General features: G+C 44.7%; 1 protein-coding gene across 6 annotated transcripts; it reads left to right on the forward strand.

Annotated features, from left to right (window-relative positions):
• The first annotated feature begins 1,383 nt into the window (after nucleotides 1-1,383).
• Nucleotides 1,384-20,108, forward strand: NSMCE4A (NSE4 homolog A, SMC5-SMC6 complex component). Of its 6 annotated transcripts, none has more exons than XM_031652015.1 (11): nucleotides 1,387-1,752; nucleotides 2,551-2,628; nucleotides 6,153-6,283; nucleotides 9,419-9,570; nucleotides 11,840-11,939; nucleotides 13,916-14,006; nucleotides 15,782-15,816; nucleotides 16,837-16,885; nucleotides 17,636-17,730; nucleotides 17,821-17,907; nucleotides 19,940-20,108. In XM_031652015.1, exons 1-10 carry the CDS (start codon nucleotides 1,461-1,463, stop codon nucleotides 17,893-17,895), a joined length of 1,098 nt encoding a protein of 365 aa, XP_031507875.1. In that variant the 5' UTR covers nucleotides 1,387-1,460; the 3' UTR covers nucleotides 17,896-17,907; nucleotides 19,940-20,108. The 6 variants fall into 6 exon arrangements, 4 of the variants coding, with proteins under 4 accessions (XP_031507877.1, XP_031507875.1, XP_031507876.1 ...); XM_031652014.1 differs by having other exon boundaries at nucleotides 1,389-1,752; nucleotides 15,722-15,816; XR_004176869.1 differs by lacking the exon at nucleotides 17,636-17,730 and having other exon boundaries at nucleotides 1,386-1,752.
• The last annotated feature ends 5,016 nt before the right edge of the window (nucleotides 20,109-25,124 follow it).

Here is a 25,124-nt window from a genome sequence, read left to right on the forward strand (position 1 = left end):
GAGAAAATGTGTTCTTAGCACCAAAGAGACTTTTTGGGAAACAATACTCGAAACGATCCAAAATATATGGAGTGAAATTCATATATTTATCTTTCAAAGTATACTTAACATAATTCCATCTTTATTGGGCCCTTCAGGAGGTATTCTTAGAATCCTCTAGTTTGAGAATCAGACTGTGCCTGGTGGCTCACGTCTGTAATCCCAGCACTTAGGGAGACCGAGGTGGGCGGATCACTTGAGGTCGGGAGATGGGTTTGCAGTGAGCCAAGATAGTGCTACTGCACTCCAGCCTGGGCAGCAGAGCGAGAGCTTGTCTAATAAAAAAAAAAAAAAAAAAAAAATCAATCAAATGTGAACATAAACTGTCATTAAAATCAACCCAATAATCCCATAGACTGTTTATTATTTTTTAAATAAACTTAGAAATTATGTTTTCTAGTCTTAAGGTTGAAATTTACCTTTGTTTTATCTGAGTTCCTTCCTCAGGAAAGGACCCCCAGGGCCTCTCAAAAAGTATCAAAAAACTGAAACTCACCAGATCACCGCATTCCAGACAATGAGATGCCAAGGCCCTCAGGCATCCCCATAGCTTCCTTCCCCTTTCTGAAAAGAGGAAAGTTCCTCCTTTCAAACACATTGTTGCATTGCTTCCCTGCAACTGTATAAACCCTTAATTTTAGTTGGTCAGGGCAATGGATTGAGTCTGAGCTCCAATCTCCCTGCGTGCAGCACCCTGCTAAAACCTTCTTCCTTGGTAATAATGGTGTCTCAGTAATTGGTTTTCTGTGAGGGGGGCAGCAGGACCTAGACCAAAACCCTGTGCTCTGGTGACATTCTGTTGCAGATATTTAGAAGGATGGTTAACAGAGTTTACCTGTTAATTTGTCTGTTCTGCCATCCTCACAAAAGGTGGTATTGCCAGCTGCACATAAACATTTGATTCATCCACCGCCCCCCCTCGCCAGCCATGATGACACCGGAAAACTGAGGGCACAGGTGAGCAGCAGAGCGCATCTGGTGTCCACGTCCCGCGCTCATCCTGCTCCACGGCAGGAACCTCGTTTAACACACATGCACTGCGTGCCCATGTGGGTGCCAGGCTGCGGCTGTGTCCTGGGCAGGCAAAGGGACCTAGGGAAGATGCAGGTCCAGTGGGGTGGGAAAGGGGGGGTGGGGCAGAAAACCAGGATTCTCACGGCCCTGCAGTGTGGAGTAAGAGGGAGCTCATTACACATCTTGTCAAGGGAACAAAGGATCCCCGCCAGACCCCTCCTGTGCACCCCCCAGACGCCTTGGAGACCTGGCCGGGCCCGTCGCCGGCCTCCAGCCACAGGCGTCGCTGTGCGCTCGCTCGGGCCCGGGAGCCACGTTCCGCGGGGAGCAGGCGCTGGCGCAGAGCAGGGGTTTCAGTTTCTGGCGCGAACTTCCGCCGTTCCGAAGTTGCACGGCGAATTGGCGCTATGTCTGGGGACAGCAGCGGCCGCGGGACCGAGGGCCGGGGTCGGGGCCGCGACCCGCACCGGGATCGGACCGGCTCCCGCTCCCGCTCGCGGTCCCCACTGTCGCCCAGGTCCCGCCGCGGCTCCGCGCCGGAGCGCAGGGAAGCCCCAGAGCGCCCGAGCCTGGAGGACACAGAGCCGTCGGATTCCGGGGACGAGATGATGGACCCGGCCAGCTTGGAGGCGGAGGCCGACCAAGGCCTGTGCCGCCAGATCCGCCATCAGTACCGGGCGCTCATCAACTCTGTCCAACGTAAGGCGGTGCCTCCGGGCGGCGCGGGCCGGGCCGCCGTCCCCGCCCTGTGCCGGGCGCGGTGGGGAGGGCACCGGAGGCAGGTGCCAGGCGCAGGCCCCGCGCGGCGCGAGTAGAGACGGGCCGGATGCCAGCCGTTCGCCGCGCGCAGCTCCTTAATTTATTGACAAAGTGCTTCCACAGCTGTTCTGTGGCTGGAGCTGTGCGACCTTGGCTGGGGGCGCGCGGGTACCCGAGTGGCGGGCTGGAAAAGCTGGAGGCCAGAGCCGTTCGCGGACTCTCCTGAGCCCAGCCAGCCAGTGGGGAGAGGCAAGACGCGGACTCCGCGTGCTTTGATTGCGCCCGGCGGTCCTCGGAGTGGGCTCCTGGCCCCGCAGCGGCAGCGGCACGCGAGAGCTGTCAAATGCACGTTCTCGGACCCCACCCGGACCCACGGAATCCGAATCTCTGGGTGGGCCCGCCCAACTATGGCGTGGCCCTCCAGGTGTTGGTGTGTGTTGCTTGCAAAGTTTGAGAACCACTCGGTTATGGAGCACTCAGAGGGTGCAGCCGGAGTCCAGCCCTTTGTGTTAAGGTTAGAGGGAGCCAGTGTTTCGTTTTAAAATTCATGCTGCATAAAGGATAGGGTCGCCTTTTTCCTTTTCCGGGCCATTTTGGTTAAAAACATAAAGATGTTGGAAGTAATTACTCAGGGCGCAGGGGCCGGGCCTTGGCTTTGCTGTTGTAGGTGATAACCTTGTCAACTGCTTATTAGTGAATGCGTAACAAGTTTCCCAAAGTTTGTATTTTTTAAAATAGAAAACCGGGAGGACATACTGAATGCTGGTGACAAATTAACAGAGGTCCTTGAAGAGGCTAACACTCTGTTTAATGAAGGTAATTTGTTATTTTACGTTCTCTCGTGTTTTATGATACTTTTCATTAGTGTTATATAAGCGCCAAATTATTGACATCAAGTAATTCCCACATTTGTAGTAGTGCTTTCCCAGTTTGGGAACCGTTTCATTATAGCAATAATGCCATTTTTATTATGCGCTTACTATATAATAAGGGCTTTACATGAAAATTTGGGGGTAGGTCCCGCAGTCTGTATTAAGCCCCCAGTTGATTCTGTTGCCTTTTCAAGTTTGAGAACGTTGCATGTGTTATCTTTTTTCTTTTTCTGTATTTACTGCCGTAGCCCTAGTATACACTGGTTGAGTGGATGAATTACAGAACTGAGCTAGCCTCTGACATCCTGTTTCTTTTCCTGTCCCACCCTCAGTCTTGCCTCTCAGCTCCCTGCTATTGGTCCACCTGTAGCGCAGTGGAGGTGGCAAGGCCTGCAAGTGTACCTGCTGGTCTCCAGTCTGCGGTGTGTTGTGTGTGAGTGAGAGAGATCCCAGAGCACTGAACTCTAGGCCGTGGGTGCTTTAAAAAATAACCTTAGTTTGAATTGAAAGCAGCGGCAGTGGTATTGATAGCAGCCGTCTGTCTGCTTGGTAACAGGGGTACTCCCTGATGTGGGTTCATAGTCATAGAGCCACAGGACTGCTACCCAGACCACTGTCCCCTCCAGCCCTCTCTGGCAGGTCTGTGGGAACATAGGGGAGAATGCAGCCAAATTTTTTTTTTTTTTGGAGATTTAAGATGGAGTCTTTTTTTTTTTTTTTTTTTTGAGACGGAGTCTGGCTCTGCTGCCCAGGCTAGTGCAGTGAGCGGATCTCGGCTCTCACTGCAAGTCTGGCCCTGGGTTCACGCTTCATTCTCCTGCCTCAGCCTCCGGAGTAGCTGACTACAGGCACCCGGCCACCATGCCCGCTAGTTTTTGTATTTTAGTAGAGACGGGTTTCACCATGTTAGCCAGGGATGGTCTCGGATCTCCTGACCTCTGATCCACCCTCACCAAGCCTCCCAAAGTGCTGGGATTACAGGCTTGAGCCACCGCGACCCTCGCCTAAGATGGAGTCTTACTCTGTCTCCCAGGCTGGAGTGCAGTAGCACACCGCTCTCTGTAACCTCCACCTCCCAGGTTCAAGCTTATTCTCCTACTCCTCAGCCTCCTGAGTAGCTGGGATTACAGGTGCCTCCATCACATCCAGCTAATTTTTGTATTTTTAGTAGAGATGGGTTTCGCTGGCCAGGCTGGTCTTCATCTCCTGACCCTCAGGTAATCCACCGGGCCTCACCTCCTACAGTGTTGATTACAGGCATGAGCCACCGCAGTCGGCCGGTGCCTCATATTATTATACATTTTGAGATGGAGTCTGCTCGCTTCTGTCAGCTCGGCTGAGGCAGGCTTGGATCTCCGGCCACTGCAAGCCCGGCCCCGGTTTACCATTCTTCCTGCCTCAGCCTCCCGTAGCTAGGACTACAGGCGCCACCTCGCCTCGCTAGTTTTTTTTGTATTTTTTAGTAGAGACGGGTTTCACTGTTGGGGCCAGGATGGTCTCATCTCCTGACCTCGTGATCCGCCTCGCCTCGCCTCCCAAAGTGCTGGGATTACAGGCTTGAGCCACCGCGACCGGGCCGGTTCTCATATTCTTAAAGGACTAGAACGTTTATTTTTAGTCATTGCTGAGTATGACTAGTTTTTTGTTTTTTTTTGTTTTTTTGTTTTGAGACAGAGGCTCGCTTCTGTCCCCAAGGGTGGAGAGGCAGTCACTGATCTCGTTCACTGCAGCCCGGGCCTCCGGTTCCCCGCTACGCATTCTCCTGCTCTCAGCCTCCCCGAAAGTAGCTGGGACTACAGGCCTGCCACCTCGGGCCTCGCTAATTTTTTTGTATTTTTAATAGAGATGTGGGGTTTCACCAGCAGTCAGGATGGTCTCTGACTCGGACTCGCGGATCCGCCTGCCTCGGCCTCCCAAAGTGCTGGGATTACAGGCGTGTGCCACCGTGCCCGGCCATGACTAGTTTTTTAAATGTCCCCTTTTTCACTTTATATATGCTCTCCAATTTCTGTTTCTTCTTTGACCAAAGCCTCCTTACCATTTCCCATCTTAGTCTACTGCATTTGCTAAACTTCATCAAAACCTTCAGGAACCGGGTCTCTCTCCTTCACCTGTTTAAATCCCTCCACTACCCTCTTAAGCTTTGTCTTCCCTTCATAGCCTGGACTCTCAGTCTCCTCGCTGTTAGTCTTGCTTGACTCAATTACTCCCTTGATATTTACTATGCATCTAGTCAGTTCTTTATCCCCACATCATTTCCCCCTCAGCTATTTCCAGTATTTAAAGCAACATTTTAGGGCAAAATTATTCAGTCAATGGAGCCTTAGTTTGCTCAGCAAACAATAGACGCTTGGCATTCATGGATTTATTTGATGGTCTCAGTTTGTAACATAAATAAATAAATGAAAGGAGGAGTGGGGCAGGCAGGCACAGGATACTCAGGAGATGAAGAAGGGTCAACAAAAGGCAACAGTGGGGCTGAGGGGTTGCTTAATCAGACCCTGCAGGCAACAGGGAGTATGAAAAATAGTCTGGGAACACCTAAATCTGTCGCCCAGGCTGGAGTGCAGTGGCATGATTTTGGTTCACTGCAACCTCCGCCCCCCACGTTTAAGCGATTCTCCAGCTTCAGCAGCCGAGTAGCTGGGATTACAGGTGTGCACCACCATGCCCAGCTAAGTTTTGATTCTTTAGAGACGGAGTTTCACCGCATTGCCCAGGCTGATCTCAAACTTTGGAGCTCAAAGTGATCCGCCTGCCTCGGCTTCCCAAAGTGCAGGGATTACAGGCGTGAGCCGCTGCGCCCGGCCTGTTTCTCCATTAATTTAAATCTTTTTTTCCATAGCTTTTGTTAAATCCCATGTCCTCTGTCAAGCCTTTCTTGAGCATCCATCCTCAGGGGTCCCTACTTGCTGCCTGTAGACTGTTCATTTGGGTGGCTTTGCTGGGGTTGCCTGTGAAGCCATACAGAGGCATGAGCCTCCTGATGCCAGCCTAGCACATGCCATGATTTTGGTTAGCAACGTTAGCAACTTACCTATTGCTGTTCACAAACCACCATGCCAAGCACAGGGCCCTGCATATAGTGGGAATTTGATTGTCCTTACATCGGCACACATGATCATCGTGATGAGGATGGGTTATTGAGTCAGAGGGAAAAGTGAGTATTAGACATGACAGGGGTTTTGCTCAACTGGGGTTATTTAAGAGATTGTGATTCAGCTAACAAGAGTAGGAGAACTAGAGAGAAAGCTGGCTTTTAGGAAGACTGGTCAGCTTTCATTAGAGATTGTGGTGAGTTGGGCAGGGGAGCAAGTTTTAGAAGGAGATGGGTCGGTTGCCTATTGAGATTTTCTTTTTTTTGTTAGTCTAGTGGGAAATCCTGGTAAGTAGTTGGAAATGTAGGGAAAATATCTATGGATAACATGTATTTTGTAATGTGAATATTTTCTTTTCTTTTTTGCATAGTGTCCCGAGCAAGAGAAGCAGTCCTAGATGCCCACTTTCTTGTTTTGGCTTCCGATTTGGGCAAAGAGAAAGCAAAGCAGCTGCGCTCAGACCTGAGTTCCTTTGACATGTTAAGATATGTTGAAACTCTAGTAAGTTCAAAGCTACAGACTGAATAAGAAATGTTCTGTTATATGTTATATAATTATTTACTTTGCTTATATCCATATGCAGATGATTTCACTTCATTCTTTTTTGGTCTCAGATTCCTCTAGAGAGATCTTACCAAATTAAACAGATCAAAGTAGAGCTATGTGGTGGAATTTTGGATGGGGGCTTGGAGTGAAAATCTTGTAGCGTTCTGTCTTAAGATGCTGGGTGCTGGGGTCATTTGCCAATAGCCGTTTTTCCTCTGTTCACTGGTGTTCTAGATCCTTCTCAGTGACCGGGGACCTTTTTCTTGGGCTGGACAGAAGCCCACTCTGTGACGGCAGAGCTCAGCTGGAATTGAGTTAGGCCTGGCGAGAGGGCATGTTTTGGTCTGTCTTTGAGAATATTTCAAAACCATGTGAATATGATTGTGTTTTGCTTTTTTTTTTTTTTTTTTCCTTTGAGACAGAGTCTCACTCTGTCGCCCAGGCTAGAGTGCAGTGGCGCGATCTCGGCTCACTGTAAGCTCCGCCTCCTGGGTTCACGCCATTCTCCTGCCTCAGCCTTTCGAGTAGCTGGGACTACAGGCGCCCGCCACCACGCCCAGCTAATTTTTTTGTATTTTTAGCAGAGACGGGGTTTCACCATGTTAGCCAGGATGGTCTGGATCTCCTGACCTTGTGATCTGCCCGGCTCGGCCTCCCAAAGTGCTGGGATTACAGGCGTGAGCCATCCAGCCCAGCCAGGTTTTGGTTTTTTTGGTTTTATGTTTTATTCACCTTTCTTTGTCTCTTGACAAGTTTGAATAGTGGTTACCTGCAATTCTGAAACTGTTCCTTGATGAATATACCAAAAAAAGAAAAAGCACACAGAGACTGACCTTGTAGCTCACTTTGTTGTCTTTTTAAAAAATTCTATTCTGGCCGGGCGCAGTGGCTCACGCCTGTAATCCCAGCACTTTGGGAGGCTGAGGCGGGTGGATCACCTGAGGTCAGGAGTTTGAGACCAGCCTGGCGAACATGATGAAACCCCGTCTCTACTAAAAATACAAAAATTAGCTGGGTGTGGTGGTGGGCACCTGTAATCCCAGCTACTTGGGAGGCTAAGGCAGGAGAGGCAGAAGTTGCAGTGAGCCGAGATCACACCACTGCACTCTAGCCTGGGCTACAGAGTGAGACTCCGTCTCAAAATCAATTAGTCAGTGTATCAATCTGAGCCAACCTCTGTCCTAGCACAGATAGCTGCACCTCAGTAGGAACATTGTATTTCTAACTGGATGTTTATGTCAAATGGTTATTAAAATAATTTAGTACTATGAGATCTGACCAGATAAAGTACTTTTTTTGTAAAGGCAGGAGGCATGAGATTATTTCCAGTTTGTTTTTCAAACCTTTTCCTTTTTTTTTAAACTTTTTTTTTTTATTGTGAAGCATAATACACTTAGGAAAATGCACTCTAATATACGTCAATAAAGTAACCATATATTGTGTATTTCTTTAAAAATTACTTTATCAGGTTAAGCTCTGTACTTTACTTTTTTCTTTTCTTATTTTTATTTTTATTTTTATTTTTTTTTTATTTTTTTATTTTTTTGAGACGGAGTCTTGCTCTGTCACCCAGGCTGGAGTGCAGTGGCCGGATCTCAGCTCACTGCAAGCTCCTCCTCTCGGGTTCACGCCATTCTCCTGCCTCAGCCTCCCGAGTAGCTGGGACTACAGGCACCCGCCACCTCGCCCGGCTAGTTTTTTGTATTTTTTAGTAGAGACGGGGTTCCACCGTGTTAGCCAGGATGGTCTCGATCTCCTGACCTCGTGATCCGCCCGTCTCGGCCTCCCAAAGTGCTGGGATTACAGGCTTGAGCCACCGCGCCCGGCCTCTAGAAGTTTTTTATTTTTTGAGACGGAGTCTTAGCTCTAATAGTTGCCCAGTCGCTGGAGTGCAGATGGCATGATCCTCGGCTACACCATCAACCTCCACCCCCTGGGTTCAAGTGATTCTCCTGCCTCAGACCTCCCAAGTCAGCTGGGATTACAGGCGCAAAACTGCCACCTCCGCCTGGATAATTTTTGTATTTTTTGTAGAGATGAGGTTTCGCCATGTTGGACCAGAGCTGAGCCTCGAACTCCTGAGCGCTCGTGATCCACTTGCTCTTGTAGTCTCTCTCCAAAGTCTGGTTGGGATTAACAGGTGTTGAGCTCACCAAGTGTCCTGTGACCATAGTCTCCATATGATGTTGAAATTCATAAATAAATAAATTCTAGGAATTTATTCATTCTAATGTAATAAAATTCTAGAAGTCATTAAAGTACATTAAATATAAAACCTTAAATGTAAGACAGTTTGAGATGAGAGAATTATTTGACTTCCGTCTACTCTTCCCAGGAAGGGAATTTTAAGATGAGCCATTCTCTCAGTAATGCCGGGCCACTGCTCTCTGGATATACTGCGACACAAGCTGAACAGAGATTTGTAGGACGTTTGCAAAAAATTAAAATCTGAACACCAGCTGAACTTGCTGGTGCTGTCGTGAAGCTTTTGATTTGGGATTTAGTTTTATATTTGTATGCTAGTGCAGCTTTACTAATACATGAACTATTGATGATACAGAAATTCCCAGGGGGCTGAGTTCTGGCGTACCTAAATCACTCTGCCTGCCACTGGGCTAGAGTAGGGTTTCTCAGCACTGACACTATTGATTGTCATTTGGAGCTGGGCATGTCTTTGTTTTGGGGGCCGGTACTGTGCATTGTATGATATTCAGCAGCCTCCGTGGCCTCTACCCGGTAGATGCCAGCAGCATATCAGTTGTGACACCCAAAAATATCTCCAGGTATTGCCAAAAGACCCCTGTGGGCAAGTATACCCAGGTTGAGAACCACTAGTCTAAATCATTTCACTTTCTCACCCAAAGGTTTTAAGTACATTGAGGAATATTTTCTGCCAAAAAGAAGATAGCTTTGAGAAGAGGACTTTAACTGTAAAGTTATCTTTACAATAAGAAATTTAGCCAGCATGTTAAGACACTGAAAGCAGGCTTTGCGTCTGGCCTCTTAAAGGTTGAGTGATGCAGATTATTGGATGTGGACAATGATTGCGTGTGGCTTAACTGGGTTTTTTGTTTTCCTTCATTTTTGTAGCTCACACATATGGGTGTAAATCCGCTAGAAGCTGAAGAACTTATCCGTGATGAAGATAGTCCTGATTTTGAATTCATCGTCTATGACTCCTGGAAAATATCAGGCAAAACAGCAGAAAACACCTTTAATAAAACCCATACATTCCACTTTCTGTAAGATTATTTTAAAAATCCAACAGACCAGCTATTTGTGAACTTTAAATTGTTTTTTGTTGTAGGGACAAAGATTATTTGGTATTGTAGAGGTGACAGTCATGATGCCGTTGTTTGGAGACTTGAAACTTTGATATAAAAGTTTATAAACACTACTCCGGGTGTGGTGGCTCACGCCTTTAATCCCAGCACTTTGGGAGGTGGATACAGGTAGATCATCTGAGCTCAGGAATTCAAGATCAGCCTGGGCAACATGGCGAGAACCCATCTCTACCAAAAATACAAAAAATTAGCCCGCTGTGGTGGCCCATGCCTGTGGTCCTGGCTACTTGGGAGGCCGAGGTGGGAGGATCACTTGAGCCTGGGAGGCAGAGATTGCAGTGAGCTGAGATGGTGCCACTGCACTCTGGCCTGGGTGACAGAGTGAGACCCTGTCTCAAAAAAAAGAAAAGTCCATAAACTCTAGATGTGGGTGGAACCTTAAAGGATCTCTCATTCTGCTTTAGCAGAAAAGGCCAGAACCTCTTTACCAGTGCTCTCTCCTGGCTCCTCTGCTTCTAGCTCATGAGGCTCTGGGTTTATCATCTTTAAAATCCTTACCATATAGGAGGATGATACCTCCTACTGAGGGTATCTTACGAGTCTCCTAATGTCTAAAATGACATTTATTATAATACCCTTTTGGATGACCACTGACTTGTATTTGAAGATTACTTGTCACTGCCACATAAACTGCCCCGTTCATTTTTTAGATAGAACTCTGATTTTAAAAAAAGATTTCTTCATATTCGAATGAAGTTGGCTTCTGTCTTAACTTCCTGGAATGGTCCTATGGAGAAACTAAGAACAGCTCTTACTGGCTCTTCTCTAGAGGACCTTCAAGTATATTGGTTTTGTTGCCCAGTAGATACTTTCTCTAGGGGTAGCCATCTGAGTTGTTCAGTCCTCCTTTAAGTGGTATAGCTCCTGGGCATTTGTCTTTTCTAATTTGTCTTTTTAAAAACCTTTGAGATTGGTAATGGCTCGGGTAGAAGGCCTTGGAGATGCCAATGTAGTAGTGTGGTGTGGGATCTGGCATCTATTTTTAGTAAGACTTCAGGTAACTCAGGTGCCCAGAGCCATTTGTGTATGTTCTATTTAATAGGATACCGACGAAACTTCTTTATCTTATGATAAAGTCTAAATCTTTGTTTTTTGCTATCGTACTAAACTCATAAATCCTAGGTTATAAAGATAAAGCCTTAAACTTTATCTCATCATCCAGCCCAATTTCCAGCCACAATGAAGTACTTAAAACTGTGTCTTTGTACTTGCTGTTCTCTTGGCCTCCAATTCCTTTTCATCTTTCCCGTTCGGTAAAGTTTGTTTATCCAGCAGGCCCCATCTTGGAAGCCTCCAGCAACTTCTCCAGACAGAGGTGTTAGCAGTGTAGGATCAGATTTCCCAACCACGTCACTCCCATGTCTGGGTAGATATCTCTGCCCAGGTATGCTCACAGCACTTGAGCAGTACTCTCTAAGCACCCAGGATCTACCATGTTACTTTTTAAAAATTTGATTAATTTATTTTTTGATACTGCTCCTTGTGGAGCAGGAGTGTGCCCAGAGTAACCCACCATGTGATGCTGAAATGGATCTGTGTGTATAACGTAGCTGTCCATCTACATCGTATACTTCCGTCTCAAGTGTAGGGACCACATGAGCCTTATTCTTGGGGCTTTGATCTCTACATGATGCAGACTTACATTTATTACTGTAGCCCAAGTCTGCATGAGGGCAGAATCCAGAAGGAAAAGGAATCCCATGGCTGTGACTTGCCCTGTTACTCTAAGACAGATGTGTTCGTAGTCCTGGGCTGGGAGCCTCTGCCTTGGCCTCCCCAGATCAAAGGCTTCTGACCCCACTGGAGCTTCCCCACATGCCTACTCATCCTTCCCCTGCTCTTTTAGAAGTTGGCTTTGCAAAACAGATAATAGGTTGGGTGGTGGGAAGAGGTCACAGGCACATTCACTGGCCTACTGTACAGGGCAGTATGAAGGTGTCTGAGGAGGTATCAGTGGTTGAGTAAAGCTCCTAGGAGTTATTTTAGAAATACAAAGAAGGCAGAAAGGCTGTCACAAACCTTACTAAGAGTCTTAGTCTGATGTCAGCTTGTATATCACTAATGTCTGGTCTGAATTTGACTATATCATGCAAACTACTTTTAGTAAAATTAGTTTGTTTAACAAACAACAGGCAAAAAAATAACATGAAAGCATATTTTTCATCAGGTTGGGTTCCATATACGGAGAGTGCCCTGTGCCAAAGCCACGAGTCGACCGTCCAAGAAAAGTTCCTATGATACAAGAGGAGAGGGCAATGCCTGCCCAGGTTTGTTTTAAAATGTTGCTTTTTAAAAAACACCTAAAAGTTAAAATAGCCATTAAAATAATGTGCATGCAATTTGGCCATTTTTTCTAAGCTTGCAGGTCTGGAGCCAGGTTTTGTCACTGAAATAATCGTTTTATTTAAGCCTTTAAGCATTTTATCGGACTGGCTGCTTGTCTTTAACTCATTTCTCTGGTTTTGATCGGCTCTCCTAAGCCAGGGTCAGCCTCACCACTGTCAACACTTAGGGCTGGATAATAATTTTTGGTTTGGGGAACTGTCCTGTGCATTGTAGGATGTTTAGCAGCATCCCTGGCCTCTACCTGCTATATGCTCATAGCCCACCTCAACCCCCGAGCTGTGAGAACCAAAAATATCTACATATAACAACAAATGTCCCTTGGGGGTGTGGGGGGGAAGTCACACCCACTGGAGAACCATTGTTTCTAAACTGCCCTTTTGTATTTTGCTATTTTATGTTCAACCTGAAAATGGTTAATTTGGTAATATTACTCTTCTATTAAGAAACTGATAGAAAAATGTTACTGAGGCCAGGCACAGTGGCTCACTCCTGTAATCCCAGCACTTTGGAAGGCTGAGGCGGGCAGATCACAGGGTCAAGAGTTCGAGACCATCCTAGCCAATATGGTGAAACCCCATCTCCACTAAAAATACAGAAATTAGCCAGGCGTGGTGGTGGGCGCCTGTAGTCCCAGCTACTTGGGAGGCTGAGGCAGGAGAATCACTTGAACCCAGGAGGCAGAAGTTGCAGTGAGCCGAGATCGCGCCACTGCACTCCAGCCTGGGCAACAGAGCGAGAGTCTGTCTCAAAACAAAAAACAAAACAAAACAAAAAAAAGGTTGGCCGGGTGCGGTGGCTCACCCCTGTAATCCCAACACTGGGAGGCCAAGTCGGGTGGATCACCTGAGGTCAGGAGTTCAAGACCAGCCTGGCCAACATGGTGAAACCCCGTTTCTACTAAAAAATACAAAAGATGAGCCGGATGTGGTGGCGGGTGCCTATAATCCCAGCTACTCGGGAGGCTAAGGCAGGAGAATCACTTGAACCTGGGAGGTGGAGGTTGCAGTGAGCCAAGATGGCGCCATTGCACTCCAGCCTGGGCCACAGAGCAACACTCCATCTCAAAAAAAAAGTTACTGAAACTAGAAAATCTGTATTTTTTTAAACCATATGTATGTTTTTTTTCTTTTTGAGACAGAGTCTTGCTCTGTCACCCAAGCTGGAGTGCAGTGGCACAATCTCATCTCACTGCAACCTCTGCCTCCCGGGTTCCAGCGATTCTCCTGCCTCAGCCTCCCAAGTAGCTGGGATTACAGGCATGCACCACCATGCCTGGTTAATTTTTGTATTTTTTAGTAGAGATGGGGTTTCACCGTATTGGCCAGGCTGGTCTCGAACTCCTGACCTTGTGATCCATCCACCTCAGCCTCCCTCAGTGCTGAGATTACAGGTATGAGCCACTGTGCCCTGCCTAAACCATAAATTTTAAGATGGGGATATAAACTGCTAGTAATCCCCAACAGACGACATTTAGGCTGGGCACAGTGGCTCGTGCCTGTTATCTAGGTGCTTTGGGAGGCTGAGGCAGGAGGATCACTTGAGGTCATAAGTTTGAGACCACCTGAGCAACATAGCAAGACCTCATATCTAAAAAAAATTTTTTTTAATTAGCAAGGTGTCCTAGACAAGGTAGCATGAGTTAAAAAAAAAAAAAGTAATCAGATGTGGTGGTGCACGCTTCTAGTCCCAGCTACTCAAGAAGCTGAGGTGGTAGGATCCCTTGAGCACAGGAGTCTGAGGTTACAGTGAGCCAAGATCATGCAACTGCACTCTAACCTGGGTGGCAAAGCAAGACCCTGTCTCAAAAAAAAAAAAAAGTTTGAGTATGCAAGAGTGAAGAAAAGGTTGTTAATAGGCCAGTAAGTAGGTCTGTCAGCTTGATAATGACTTTTTTCAGTTAAGAAGAATGGAAGAATCTCATCAAGAAGCAACAGAGAAAGAAGTAGAAAGAATCTTGGGATTGTTGCAGACATATTTTCAAGAAGATCGTAAGTGTAACACCGTTCAAAGTGGAGCAATTTGTATTTATCTATTCAGTGAGGTTACTTGTATTTTAAAGGCAGTTTCAGCTGTATGTAATGTTTGAATAAATGCATATTCATTTAATGAGGATTCTTCTCCCCTTTAGAAATTTCATGTGAAAAGTTTGAAGTTAACTTTTTCATTTTTATCTTTAAAAGATTTTTTTGTTACAAAATGAAATATGCATTCAAGTGAGAAATGTCAAAAGTACCCATTCCACCTCCCCTCATTATAAAAGGTAATGTGTATATTTTCAGATTATTTTATCAGTTTTATACACACCTACCTAAATAGTTTGTTTTGGCCGGGCATGGTGGCTCATGCCTGTAATCCCAGCACTTCGGGAGGCTGAGGCAGGCGGATCACCTGAGGTCGGGAGTTCGATACCTGCCTGATCAACATGGAGAAACCCTGTCTTTCTAAAAAATACAAAATTAGCCCGGTGTGGTGGTGTGTGCCTGTAATCCTAGCTACTCGGGAGAGAGAGGCAGGAGAATCGCTTGAACCCGGGAGGTGGAGGTTGCATGAGCTGAGATCGTGCCATTGCACTCTAGCCTGGGCAACAAGAATGAAACTCTGTCTCAAAAAAAGTTTGTTTTTTTTCTTTTTTTCCAAGCTAATCATTATATGCACATTCTTCTGCTATGCGACTTTTCCAGTGGACATTCTTCCATATTATTTCATATAGATCTCCATTATTTTATTCACCAATTCCCATTATATGGCTGTGCTGTAAATGTATTTAACAGACCCTCCATAATGGTTTTTTTTTTTTTTTTTTTTTTAAGAAGTAGTCTCTCGCTCTGTCGTCCGGGCTGGAGTGCAGTGGTGCAATCTCAGCTCACTGCAACCTCTGCCTCCTGGGTTCATACCATTCTCCTGCCTCAGCCTCCCAAGTAGCTGGGACTACAGGGGCCCGCCACCACGCATGGCTAATTTTTTTGTATTTTTAGTAGAGCCTGGGTTTCACCGTGTTAGCCAGGATGGTCTCGATCTCCTGACCTTATGATCCACCTGCCTTGGCCTCCCATAGTGCTGGGATTACAGGTGTGAGCCACTGTGCCTGGCCAAGTTCCCTTTTTTTTTTTTTTTTTTGAGACAGAGTCTCACTCTGTCACCCAGGCTGGAGTGCAGTGGCACCATCTCAGCTCACTGCAACCTCCACCTCCCAGGTTCAAGCAATTCTCCTGCCTCAGCCTCCCGAGTAGCTGGGATTACAGGTGCACGCCACGTCTGGCTAATTTTTTTCAGTATTTTTAGTTAGAGACAGGGTTTCGCCATGTTGGCCAAGCTGGTCTTGAACTCCTGACCTCAGGTGATCTGCCAGCATCGGCCTCCCAAAGCGCTGGGATTACAGGCGTGAGCGCCATGCCCAGCTGGATGAATAAGTTCTTTATAGCATTTTACTCTTGTATAAATTGCTGAAGTAAAAAATCTTAGCATGTAATTTTGTGTTCTTGCACTCATGTTGCTGTAGGACAGCTTCTTAGAGGTGGTTTCCAGGTCAGTGAGCATACATGTTTTTAGTAGAGATGCCAGATTGGCCTCCAGAAGGGTTGGATTGATTTGCACTCCTGCAGCCGGATGAGTGCACACCCTTTCTTTGTCTCTGGCTAATACTAGAGTATACTGATATTAACGATAAACAAAAATCAAATCTTCTTTCTCTTTTTGTCTATAGCTGATACCCCAATGTCCTTCTTTGACTTTGTGGTTGATCCTCATTCTTTCCCCCGTACAGTGGAAAACATCTTTCATGTTTCCTTCATTATACGGGTAAGATTAAAGATTATTTTTCTAATTGCTTTTATATGCTTTTAAAAGGGATACATAAGAAAAGCTGTAGAGGGGAGCTGGCAAAGGTATCTGTATACACTAGCCAGTATAGGTTTCAGACGCATTGTAGCAAAACGTGAATTGGCATATTAGGTAGAAGAAGCTAGCTAAAATTTTATGTGCTTGCTTTTATGTTTTAGGCATTATGTAGAGAAAGAATTGGAAAAATTTGAATATGGAACTGTAGATTAGGTAACAGTATGGTATAAATGTTAATTTCCTGAATTTGATAGTTGTCATGTTGTATAAGAGAATATCCTTGTTCTCAAGAAATACACACTGAAAGATTAGGGAAAAGAAGCAGGCCGCCTATCATTCTCACTTCATTCATAAATAATAGTATGTAGAGTGATAAAGTAAACGTGGTAACTAACACTTTAATGACTGATGAATATGGATAAAGGATATATGGCATGTGTTTATAGTAGTTTTATAGCCCTTTAAGTCTGAAATTATTTCAAAATCGGTTTTAAAACTCTACTCAGAAATGTACCATGGAAATTTACTTTAGACTGTCTTTAATCTTACTTCAGGTTGCATTCCCACATGTAAGATGAATTTGATTTTAACCTTAGAGAAAAGCTTATGTCGACCAAAGTATTTTCTCAGAAATAATAAAAAAGGCATATTTTGCCAGTGGTTCCAGTGACAGAATTATGCAGAATAAAATGTGGAGTATTCCAAAATATATATAAATCAGTTAAAGAGACAAGATGAGTTTCACTTAAGAGATTCTCAGGATGGAGGCTGTGTCTGGGTGAAAGAGCTGATTAGAAACCCAAAAGATACCCTGTGTAAACAAAAGATATTAGGGAAGTCTTATCTATATCATCACATTATTGCTATGGTATAATTTGATTTTCTGAGATACTGAATTTTCTGAGTAATTTTTTTCATCTAGTGGTTATAGGTTTGAGTCTTAAATGTTTGTCTTCTCCTAAAATCATGTTTTCGTTTTAGGATGGTTTTGCAAGAATAAGACTTGACCAAGACCGACTGCCAATAATAGGTAAATGATACTATGTTTGGAAAAATTAGTTTTAGAGAAAATATATTTGTTAGTAGAATTTAAGTATTTTACTAAATGTAAATGAATTTTCAATGTAGATTAACGTTTACAATATTGTATCTTGCTCAACTACCTGAAGACACTGAAAACATGGCCAGCGTCTAAAATTTGATGGATTCATCTATATCATTGATTCAATATCTGCTGTAAATATTAACAAATGATATAATTTCCCTCAGATCTTAATTTAGAAATGACTGCAGTCATTTTTGTAGTATCCCTCTTTCTAATCACGTTTTGTCAGATGCCAGCACCTTCTTTTCTCCTTGAGGTTCTATGAATCTTTCATTCTTACCTGAATAATTTCACACTCTCCATCACTCATGTCCTCCTAAGGTATCCTGTGGAGAGAATATTTCCATCGCACTTACTTGCTACTTTCGATGTTCTCAGTGTCCTATTGGACTCACTAGGGCTTAGCTCTGTGGTTGACACATAGATAAGCAGATTTTCAAATGTCTCGAATGTGTTACTCTACTACATGTTTTTTTAAATGGAAACAGATGGGATGACTGACTACTGTAATAATACTGCAGCAGCTCCATAATGCATGAAATCCTAAAAAGTGTGTAATATTATAAGTATCTTTTCAATACAGGTTTCATTGCTATTATACATCAGTTTCCGTTTAGATTACCTGTTCTGATTTAATAACCTTTGATAAATTTGAAAAATTTGTCTTTCAAACAGAGCCTGTTAGTATTAATGAAGAAAATGAGGGATTTGAACATAACACACAAGTTAGGAATCAAGGAATTATAGCTTTGAGTTACCGTGACTGGGAGGTAAAGCTCTGCCTGTTGCCCCTGCATAGTTCTGACTCTGACTTCACTTTCTGTAAACCCAATGCCTAAATGTTCATTATTGTCTGCCAGGAGATTGTGAAGACCTTTGAGATTTCAGAGCCTGTGATTACTCCAAGTCAGAGGCAGCAGAAGCTAAGTGCTTGATGCTAGCTGAAGGTAATGTTTTCAATGGGATGGCTACACAGTTTTATTAAAAGTTTATTTGGCAATCCAAAGTATCCTTTTTCCCCATTCCAGTGAAATTTGGATTTTTGCCTCCCTGTAGTGCCCTATTCTTAGAACTGTGTAACAGGTGAGAAAGGCATAGTGGTTCTACGTTCCCTTCTCTGGATTGATTACATTTGTGCTGTTAAGATTTGCAGCTGAGGCTGGGCACCGTGGCTCATGCCTGTAATCCCAGCACTTTGGGAGGCTGAGGCAGGCGGATCACGAGGTCAAGAGTTCGAGACCAGCCTGACCAACATGGTGAAACCCCATCTCTACTAAAAATACAAAAATTAGCTGGGCGTGGTGGTGCACGCCTGTAATCCCAGCTACTTGGGAGGCTGAGGCAGGAGAATCGCTTGAACCTGGGAGGTGGAGGTTGCAGTGGCCGAGATCACGCCACTACACTACAGTCTAGGAGACAGAGCAAGACTCCATCTCAAAAAAAAAAAAAAAGATTTGCAGCTGAAAGAAACAGTGCAGGATTGTTCTTGGTTTGGTGGGTTTTGTTTTTGTTTTTAATAAAAAATAGGGAAGGGGTCTCACTATGTTGCCCAGGCTGGTCTCAAACTCCTGGGCTCAAGGGATGCTCCCATCTCAGCCTCCCAAACTGCTGAGATTATAGGTATGAGCCACTGTACCCAGCTGCTTCTTTTCCCCCCAACAAACTGGTAAATTAGATAAGTGAAATATTGAATCCTTCCATCCATGTTGTTGTTCACTGTACCATTAGATTTGCTTATTTTATAAGTACAAAGCAGAAAAGGAGGATTAGGATACAATTACCTTAGAATAATGTTGGTAAATTGGCATTTCTAAAGTTTGTATTAGGCTATGAAAGAATTCTTCATTTTTATCAAGGGTAACATTTCTAGAAAGAAATCTTAATAATGATCTGGCATTTTGTAGTGCACACAGTTGTGGGTGGGAAGACCTAGATTCCATTGGCTATGCCCCTTACTTTATTTATTTTTGTCCCTTACTCTAAAACCTTGGGCAAATCACTTAATCTCACTCAACTTCATTTTTTTTTTTTTTTGAGACAGAGTCTTGCTCTGTCACCCAGGCTAGAGTGCAGTGGCACGATCTCAGCTCACTGCAACCTCTGGCTCCCGGGTTCAAGCAATTCTCCTGCCTCAGCCTCCCGAGTAGCTGGGATATAGGCACCTGCCACCATGCCCGGCTAAATTTTGTATTTTTAGTACAGACGGGGTTTCACCATGTTCGTCAGGCTGGTCTCAAACTCCTGACCTCGTGATCTGCCCGCCTTGGTTTCCCAAAGTGCTGGGATTACAGACGTGAGCCACCATGCCTGGCTTCAACTTCATTTTTTTAAAATCTATAAATACATCTATAAAATGGGAAGATTTTCAAGCTAGATCATTGCTAAGGATTTTTTTCCCAGCTCAAATTTTGTGATTTTGAGCATTAAAATAAGCTTTTTCGTACTTAATGTAAACACTTAATATGTGCTTCAATTAATTGAAATACTTTTGTTCCAAGTTGTAAAAATATTTTAAATGAAAGAAGGGAATAGACTGGGCGTGGCGGCTCACGCCTGTAATCCCAGTACTTTGGGAGGCCAGGGCGGGTGGATCATGAGGTCAGGAGATTGAGACCATCCTGGCTAACATGGTTGAAACCCAGGCTTTACTAAAAATACAAAAAAATTAGCTGGGCGTGGTGGCGGGCGCCTGTAGTCCCAGCTACTCAGGAGGCTGAGGCAGGAGAATGGGGTGAACCCGGGAGGCAGAGCTTGCAGTGAGCTGAGATCACGCCACTGCACTCTAGCCTGGGCAACAGAGCAAGACTCCATCTCAAAAAAAAGCGAAAAAGAAGGGAATAAATATAAGATATATAATGTGGATTACCCTGGGCCCTACTCACTGAAGAAGGCTAATTGTTAGATTTCATTTATGTATATTATATGAACTTTTGGTTTATCATTTATAAACTGTTAACCAGCTATTCTTCCCCTTTTTAGGACTCAAATGGATAGCGAAGTCCAAAACGGAAAGCGGCATGTATTGTATATATTGTATGATTCAACATTTTTAAAGGCAGATTGTTTTTAGTAAAATGTAGCTTTTGATAGTTAATAAATTTGTCATGGTTGTCTTTGATTAAAGGAAACTCACCACCATATTCACAAATAATTGTAGTTGCTCTTTATTTTCTAATTATTGGAGAGTGTCTCCTTTGTCTAATCCTCTCCCAGTGAAAGTTTTACTTAGGTTATTAATGCCCTGTGGACCATTATGATTCTTTTTAGTTCTTTTTTGCCACAAAGTTAGCTAGTCAACAAATAGGTTGTATCATATGAAACTGTTGTTTTTATAGGTAAAATACAGTCAAATACAAGCAATTTCCTATGATTCAGCCTCTGATTTACACACAAGAAACTATTAAATCCTCTGGCAAGCCAGGCTGGACTACTTTCCCCAGCAACACCAGCCCTGGTTCCATCTTACCAGCATGCTACTCCATGCTTCTCATCTCGGCTGTGCTTTGAAGTCTAGTCAGTTACTTCTCCCAGTGCCCACTTTGCTATTTCATGTTTTCTCACTGCTTCCCTCTGGCATCAGGGGTAGAGGCGTCTTTTCTGTGGAAGACTCTGGGCTCCAGCGCTTCCTGCCTCCTAGGGGAGTCTGCTGTCTCAGTCATCCCCTTGACCTGTATCTGGAGTCTTCCCTTCAACTAAGCTCATCTCTCATTTAAAAAACATTACCATGACCCTCTTCAAGCTGCTATCCTATCAGCTTTTTAATGAGAGTCACTTGTCTCCCCTTACGTCAGTCCGTGGCAGTGTGGCACCTCCTTCCCCGCTAATCAAGTCTGTTTTATGCCAGATTTCCTAATTCCTTTCCAAATTGTTAACTCCAGTGGATACATGGGTGTGCATTTGACACTTGGAGATCTATGCCTTGAAGCTGTGTATCCTTGATGTCTGTTGCTTTCCCTGGTTCCCCTTTCATAGTCACTGTCATCATTTATGCTGACATTTACACCATGAACAGTCTGAAAACTTTGATGCCTAAACTTCTTGAAAATGTTACAGATACATGCAATCAATTGCTCACTGGACAGCATGTGGGTTATTTTAGATATGTACAAAACAGCCCTTCAAATCTTCTCCCTATGAGACCTATACTGGCGCTTTTACAACTATTTTCTCAGATGAAAGCTAAGATTGCCCCCACCCTCCAAGCCCTTAGCTTAACCAGTCACTAATCCCCATCTGGTCTCTTTTCTCAGTTTGCCCAGGTTACTACCACAAACTCCAATCTGTTATCGCCTACTTCCTGTCCTTCAGGTCTCTTCTGCTTCTTCAGAACCACTTGTCATATATTACTCGGATTTCCCACTGCCTTGAAGATTGAAAAAAATCTGAACTCTTTAGTGATATTCAAAACCTTGCATGCTCAGGTTCTTTGCCTACATTGCCAGGCATGCTTCGTCAGGACTCAACTCTAGCATTTATTTTTTTGTTAAACAACTTTATTGAAATATAATTTGCACTGGGCGCGGTGGCTCACGCCTGTAATCTCAGCACCTTGGGAGGCCGAGGCAGACGGATCACCTGAAGTTGGGAGTTCAAGACCAGTCCGTCTCTAAAAATACAAAATTAGCTGGGCGTGGTGGTGCATGCCTGTAATCCCAGTGACTCGGGAGGCTGAGGCAGGAGAATCGCTTGAACTGGGGAGGCGGGGGTTGTGGTGAACTGAGATTGTGCCATTGCGTTCCAGCCTGGGCAACAAGAGTGAAACTCTGTCTTAAAAAAAAAAAAAAGAAAAATTCACATGCCTACAATTTCCATGTAAACTGTATAAATCATTTTTATCTATTCATAGGGCTTAGCAACCATTACCACAATCTAATTTTTGAACATTTTTGTTCCCCTGACCCTGAACCCACTCTACCTCACCTCCTATCCTGACCTCTTACCCCTAAGCAACCACTAACATACTCTCTGTAAATCTGCCTGTTCTAGACATTGCACATAAATGGAATGATTTCCAAGTTCTTGTCTAAAGTTGCCCCCTTCTTTATCTTTCATTTTTCTGGTTTCTACTTGTTTCAAACTTTCCTAATTTGAGAAACTTAAAAGTGGTTACATTTTGTAAACTAAGGCTATGTTGCTTTTCATTTTGTACCTTTCTGTAACTATTGAATTTTCTTTTTTTTTTTTTTTTTTGGAGACAGAGTCTCACTCTCCCTCCCAGGCTGGAGTGCAGTGGCCCAGTCTCGGCTCCTTGCAAGCTCTGTCTCCCGTGTTCACGCCATTCTCCTGCCTCAGCCTCCCAAGCGGCTGGGACTACAGGCACCCGCCACCACGCCTGGCTAATTTTTTTGTATTGTTAGTAGAGACAGTGTTAGCCAGGATGGTCTTGATCTCCTGACCTTGTGATCCACCCGCCTCGGCCTCCCAAAGTGCTGGGATTACAGGTGTGAGCCACTGCACCCGGCCAACTATTGAATTTTCTAAACTGTACTTTTTACTTTTTAAAGTTATCAACAGTGGCCAGCGCAGTGGCTCACACCTGTAATCCAGCACTTTGGGAGGTTGAGGTGGGTGGATCACTTGAGGTCAGGGGTTCAAGACCAGCCTGGCCCACATGGTGAAATCCTTTCTCTATTAAAAAATACAAAATTAGCCGGGCATGGTGGCGGGCACCTATAATCCCAGCTACTTAGGAGGCTGAGGCAGGAGAATTGCTTGAACCCAGGAGGTGGAGGTTGCACTGAGCCAAGATTGGGCCACTGCACACCAGCCTGGGCAACACAGACTCCATTTCAAAAAAATAAAATAATCAACAGTGGTTATTATGAGCTACTTTTTCTTTAAATTTCTGAACTGAAAAAAAAAAAAAGTTATATTTTGTTTTTTGAGATGGAGTTTCGCTCTTGTCTCCTAGGCTGGAGTGCAATGGCGTGATCTTGGCTTACTGCAACCTCTGCCTCCCGGGTTCAAGGGGTTTTCCTGCCTCAGCCTCCTGAGTAGCTGGGATTACAGGTGCCTGCCACCACTCCTGGCTAATTTTTGTATTTTTAGTAGAGACAGGGTTTCACCATATTGGCCAGGCTGGTCTCAAACTCCTGACCTCAGGTGATCCACCTGCTTCGGCCTCCCAAAGTGCGGGGATTATAGGCGTGAGCCAACACACCCAGCCATGTTATCTTTTAAAAATAAAACTCGGCCAGGCGCAGTGGTTTACGCCTGTGATCTCAGCACTTTGGGAGGCTGAGGCGGGCAGATAACGAAGTCAGGAGATCGAGACCATCCTGGCTAACATGGTGAAACCCCGTCCCTACTAAAAATACAAAAAATTAGCCTGGCGTGGTGGCGGGTGCCTGTAGTCCCAGCTACTCAGGAGGTTGAGGCAGGAGAATGGTGTGAACCCGGGAGGCGGACCTTGCAGTGAGCTGAGATTGGGCCACTGCACTCCAGCCTGGGTGACAGAGCCAGAATCCGTCTCAAAAAAAAAAAAATAAAACTCATCACCTTCCCAAAGCCTTTCTTTTCCTCCAGGGTTTTGTTAAAAGCACCGTGTTCTTACATCAGTCGTCCTGTCTGTGCTCATCTCATGTATTCACACCTTTTCCATGGATGTCCCCAAGGGCTGGGGAGGAACCTTATTTCTGTGCTGACGGTGGTAGAAATCAGGATGGAACTGTGGCCATGCCTTCCTCCTGTCTATGCTGCCTAAGCAGTTATCATCCGAGGTCCATTCTCAGTTCCCCATAAATTGCTGCCCAACTCTAGTCCATATTTTCAATGAAACACTTCATACTGCATAACCAGACATGCTATTTTTTTTCTTCAGTGTTGTCTTCCCCACATGAGTTGATGAGTTGTAAACCCCTTGAAGTACAGAGGGGCTACATGCTAAAGTCATTGCTCCCTGACAGAGTTAGGGCTTAGGCTTAGGAATATGGCATCTCGTTAAATTTTAGGTGGACTGGAGAGCATAAGACACTGTTTCTGCATAATTCTAACAGGCTTGTACACCCTCTGCTATATTTACTCCTACAGAGAGAGAGCCATGCCTCTTTGGTCAAGATCAACTCAGAGGCTGTGAAATTGTAGGTTTCGGGATTTCTAGAAAAGTGTTGGGATTAGTAGTGTTAAAAGAATGATGAAAAGCACAGCGAAGGATGAAGGTGTGTGAGACAAGACTTTTCAGAGTCGGAGGCGGAGATTTAAAAATGGCTACCTTTTTTTTTATTTCTTTTTTTTTTTGTTAGACAGAGCCTTGCTCTGTCCCTCAGGGTGAAGTGCAGTGGCCAGATCTCAGCTCACTGTAACCTCTGCCTCCTGTGCTCAACCGATTGTCCTGCCTTGGATTCCCGAGTAGCTGGGATTACAGGTGCAAGCCACCACGCCCGTCTAATTTTTTTGTATTTTTAGTAGAGATGGGGTTTTACCTTGTTGACCAGGCTGGTCTTGAACTCCTGACCTTAAGTGATAACGCTTGCCTCAGCCTCTCAAAGTGCTGGGATTATAGGTGCGCCCAGCCCAAAGTTTTTTGATAGGAGTCTGTTTTCCCTCTCCTTGGATTTAAGCTGGTCTTGGTGACTTATGTGACCAGTAGAATACAGAAGCGATGTTCTGGGACTTGGGAGGCTAAGTTGTAAGAAGCCTTCTAGCTTCCAACAGGCCTCTTGGAATACACAGTCGTAGAGTTGTGAGTCACTGAATAATAAGTCCAACTACCGCATGGCACTGAGACTACATGGAGAGCTGCAAATGAGAGAAGGGCCAGGGAGGCCCAGCTTTCTAGCCTTCCCTGACAAGGGCATCTTGGACCCTCCAGATGAGCCCAGTCATCACCTGAATATCCCCAGGCAGCTCTGGTGGCACCTCATGGGACAGAAATGTCCAGTTGAGCTCTGTCTGATTTCCTGACATAGAATTGTGAGATAAAGTGGTGGTTGCTTTAAGTCACTAAGTTTTAGAGTTGTTACACAGCCAGCTGAAACACTTGGAATTACTGTGCTTGTGGCTTTACTTTTCATTTTTGCCAGTTTGATGCACTTAAAGAAAACCAGGGAGCATATGATTTTATTGCATTAATGACTATAAAAGTATGCTAGTCTAAAAAATATAAAATAATTTAAACCTTATTTTTTCTAGTTGACTTCTCAAAAATGGTGGCATACTCAAGAGC

This window comes from Papio anubis, chromosome 11, assembly GCF_008728515.1.
Source record: "Papio anubis isolate 15944 chromosome 11, Panubis1.0, whole genome shotgun sequence".
NCBI lineage: Eukaryota > Metazoa > Chordata > Mammalia > Primates > Cercopithecidae > Papio > Papio anubis.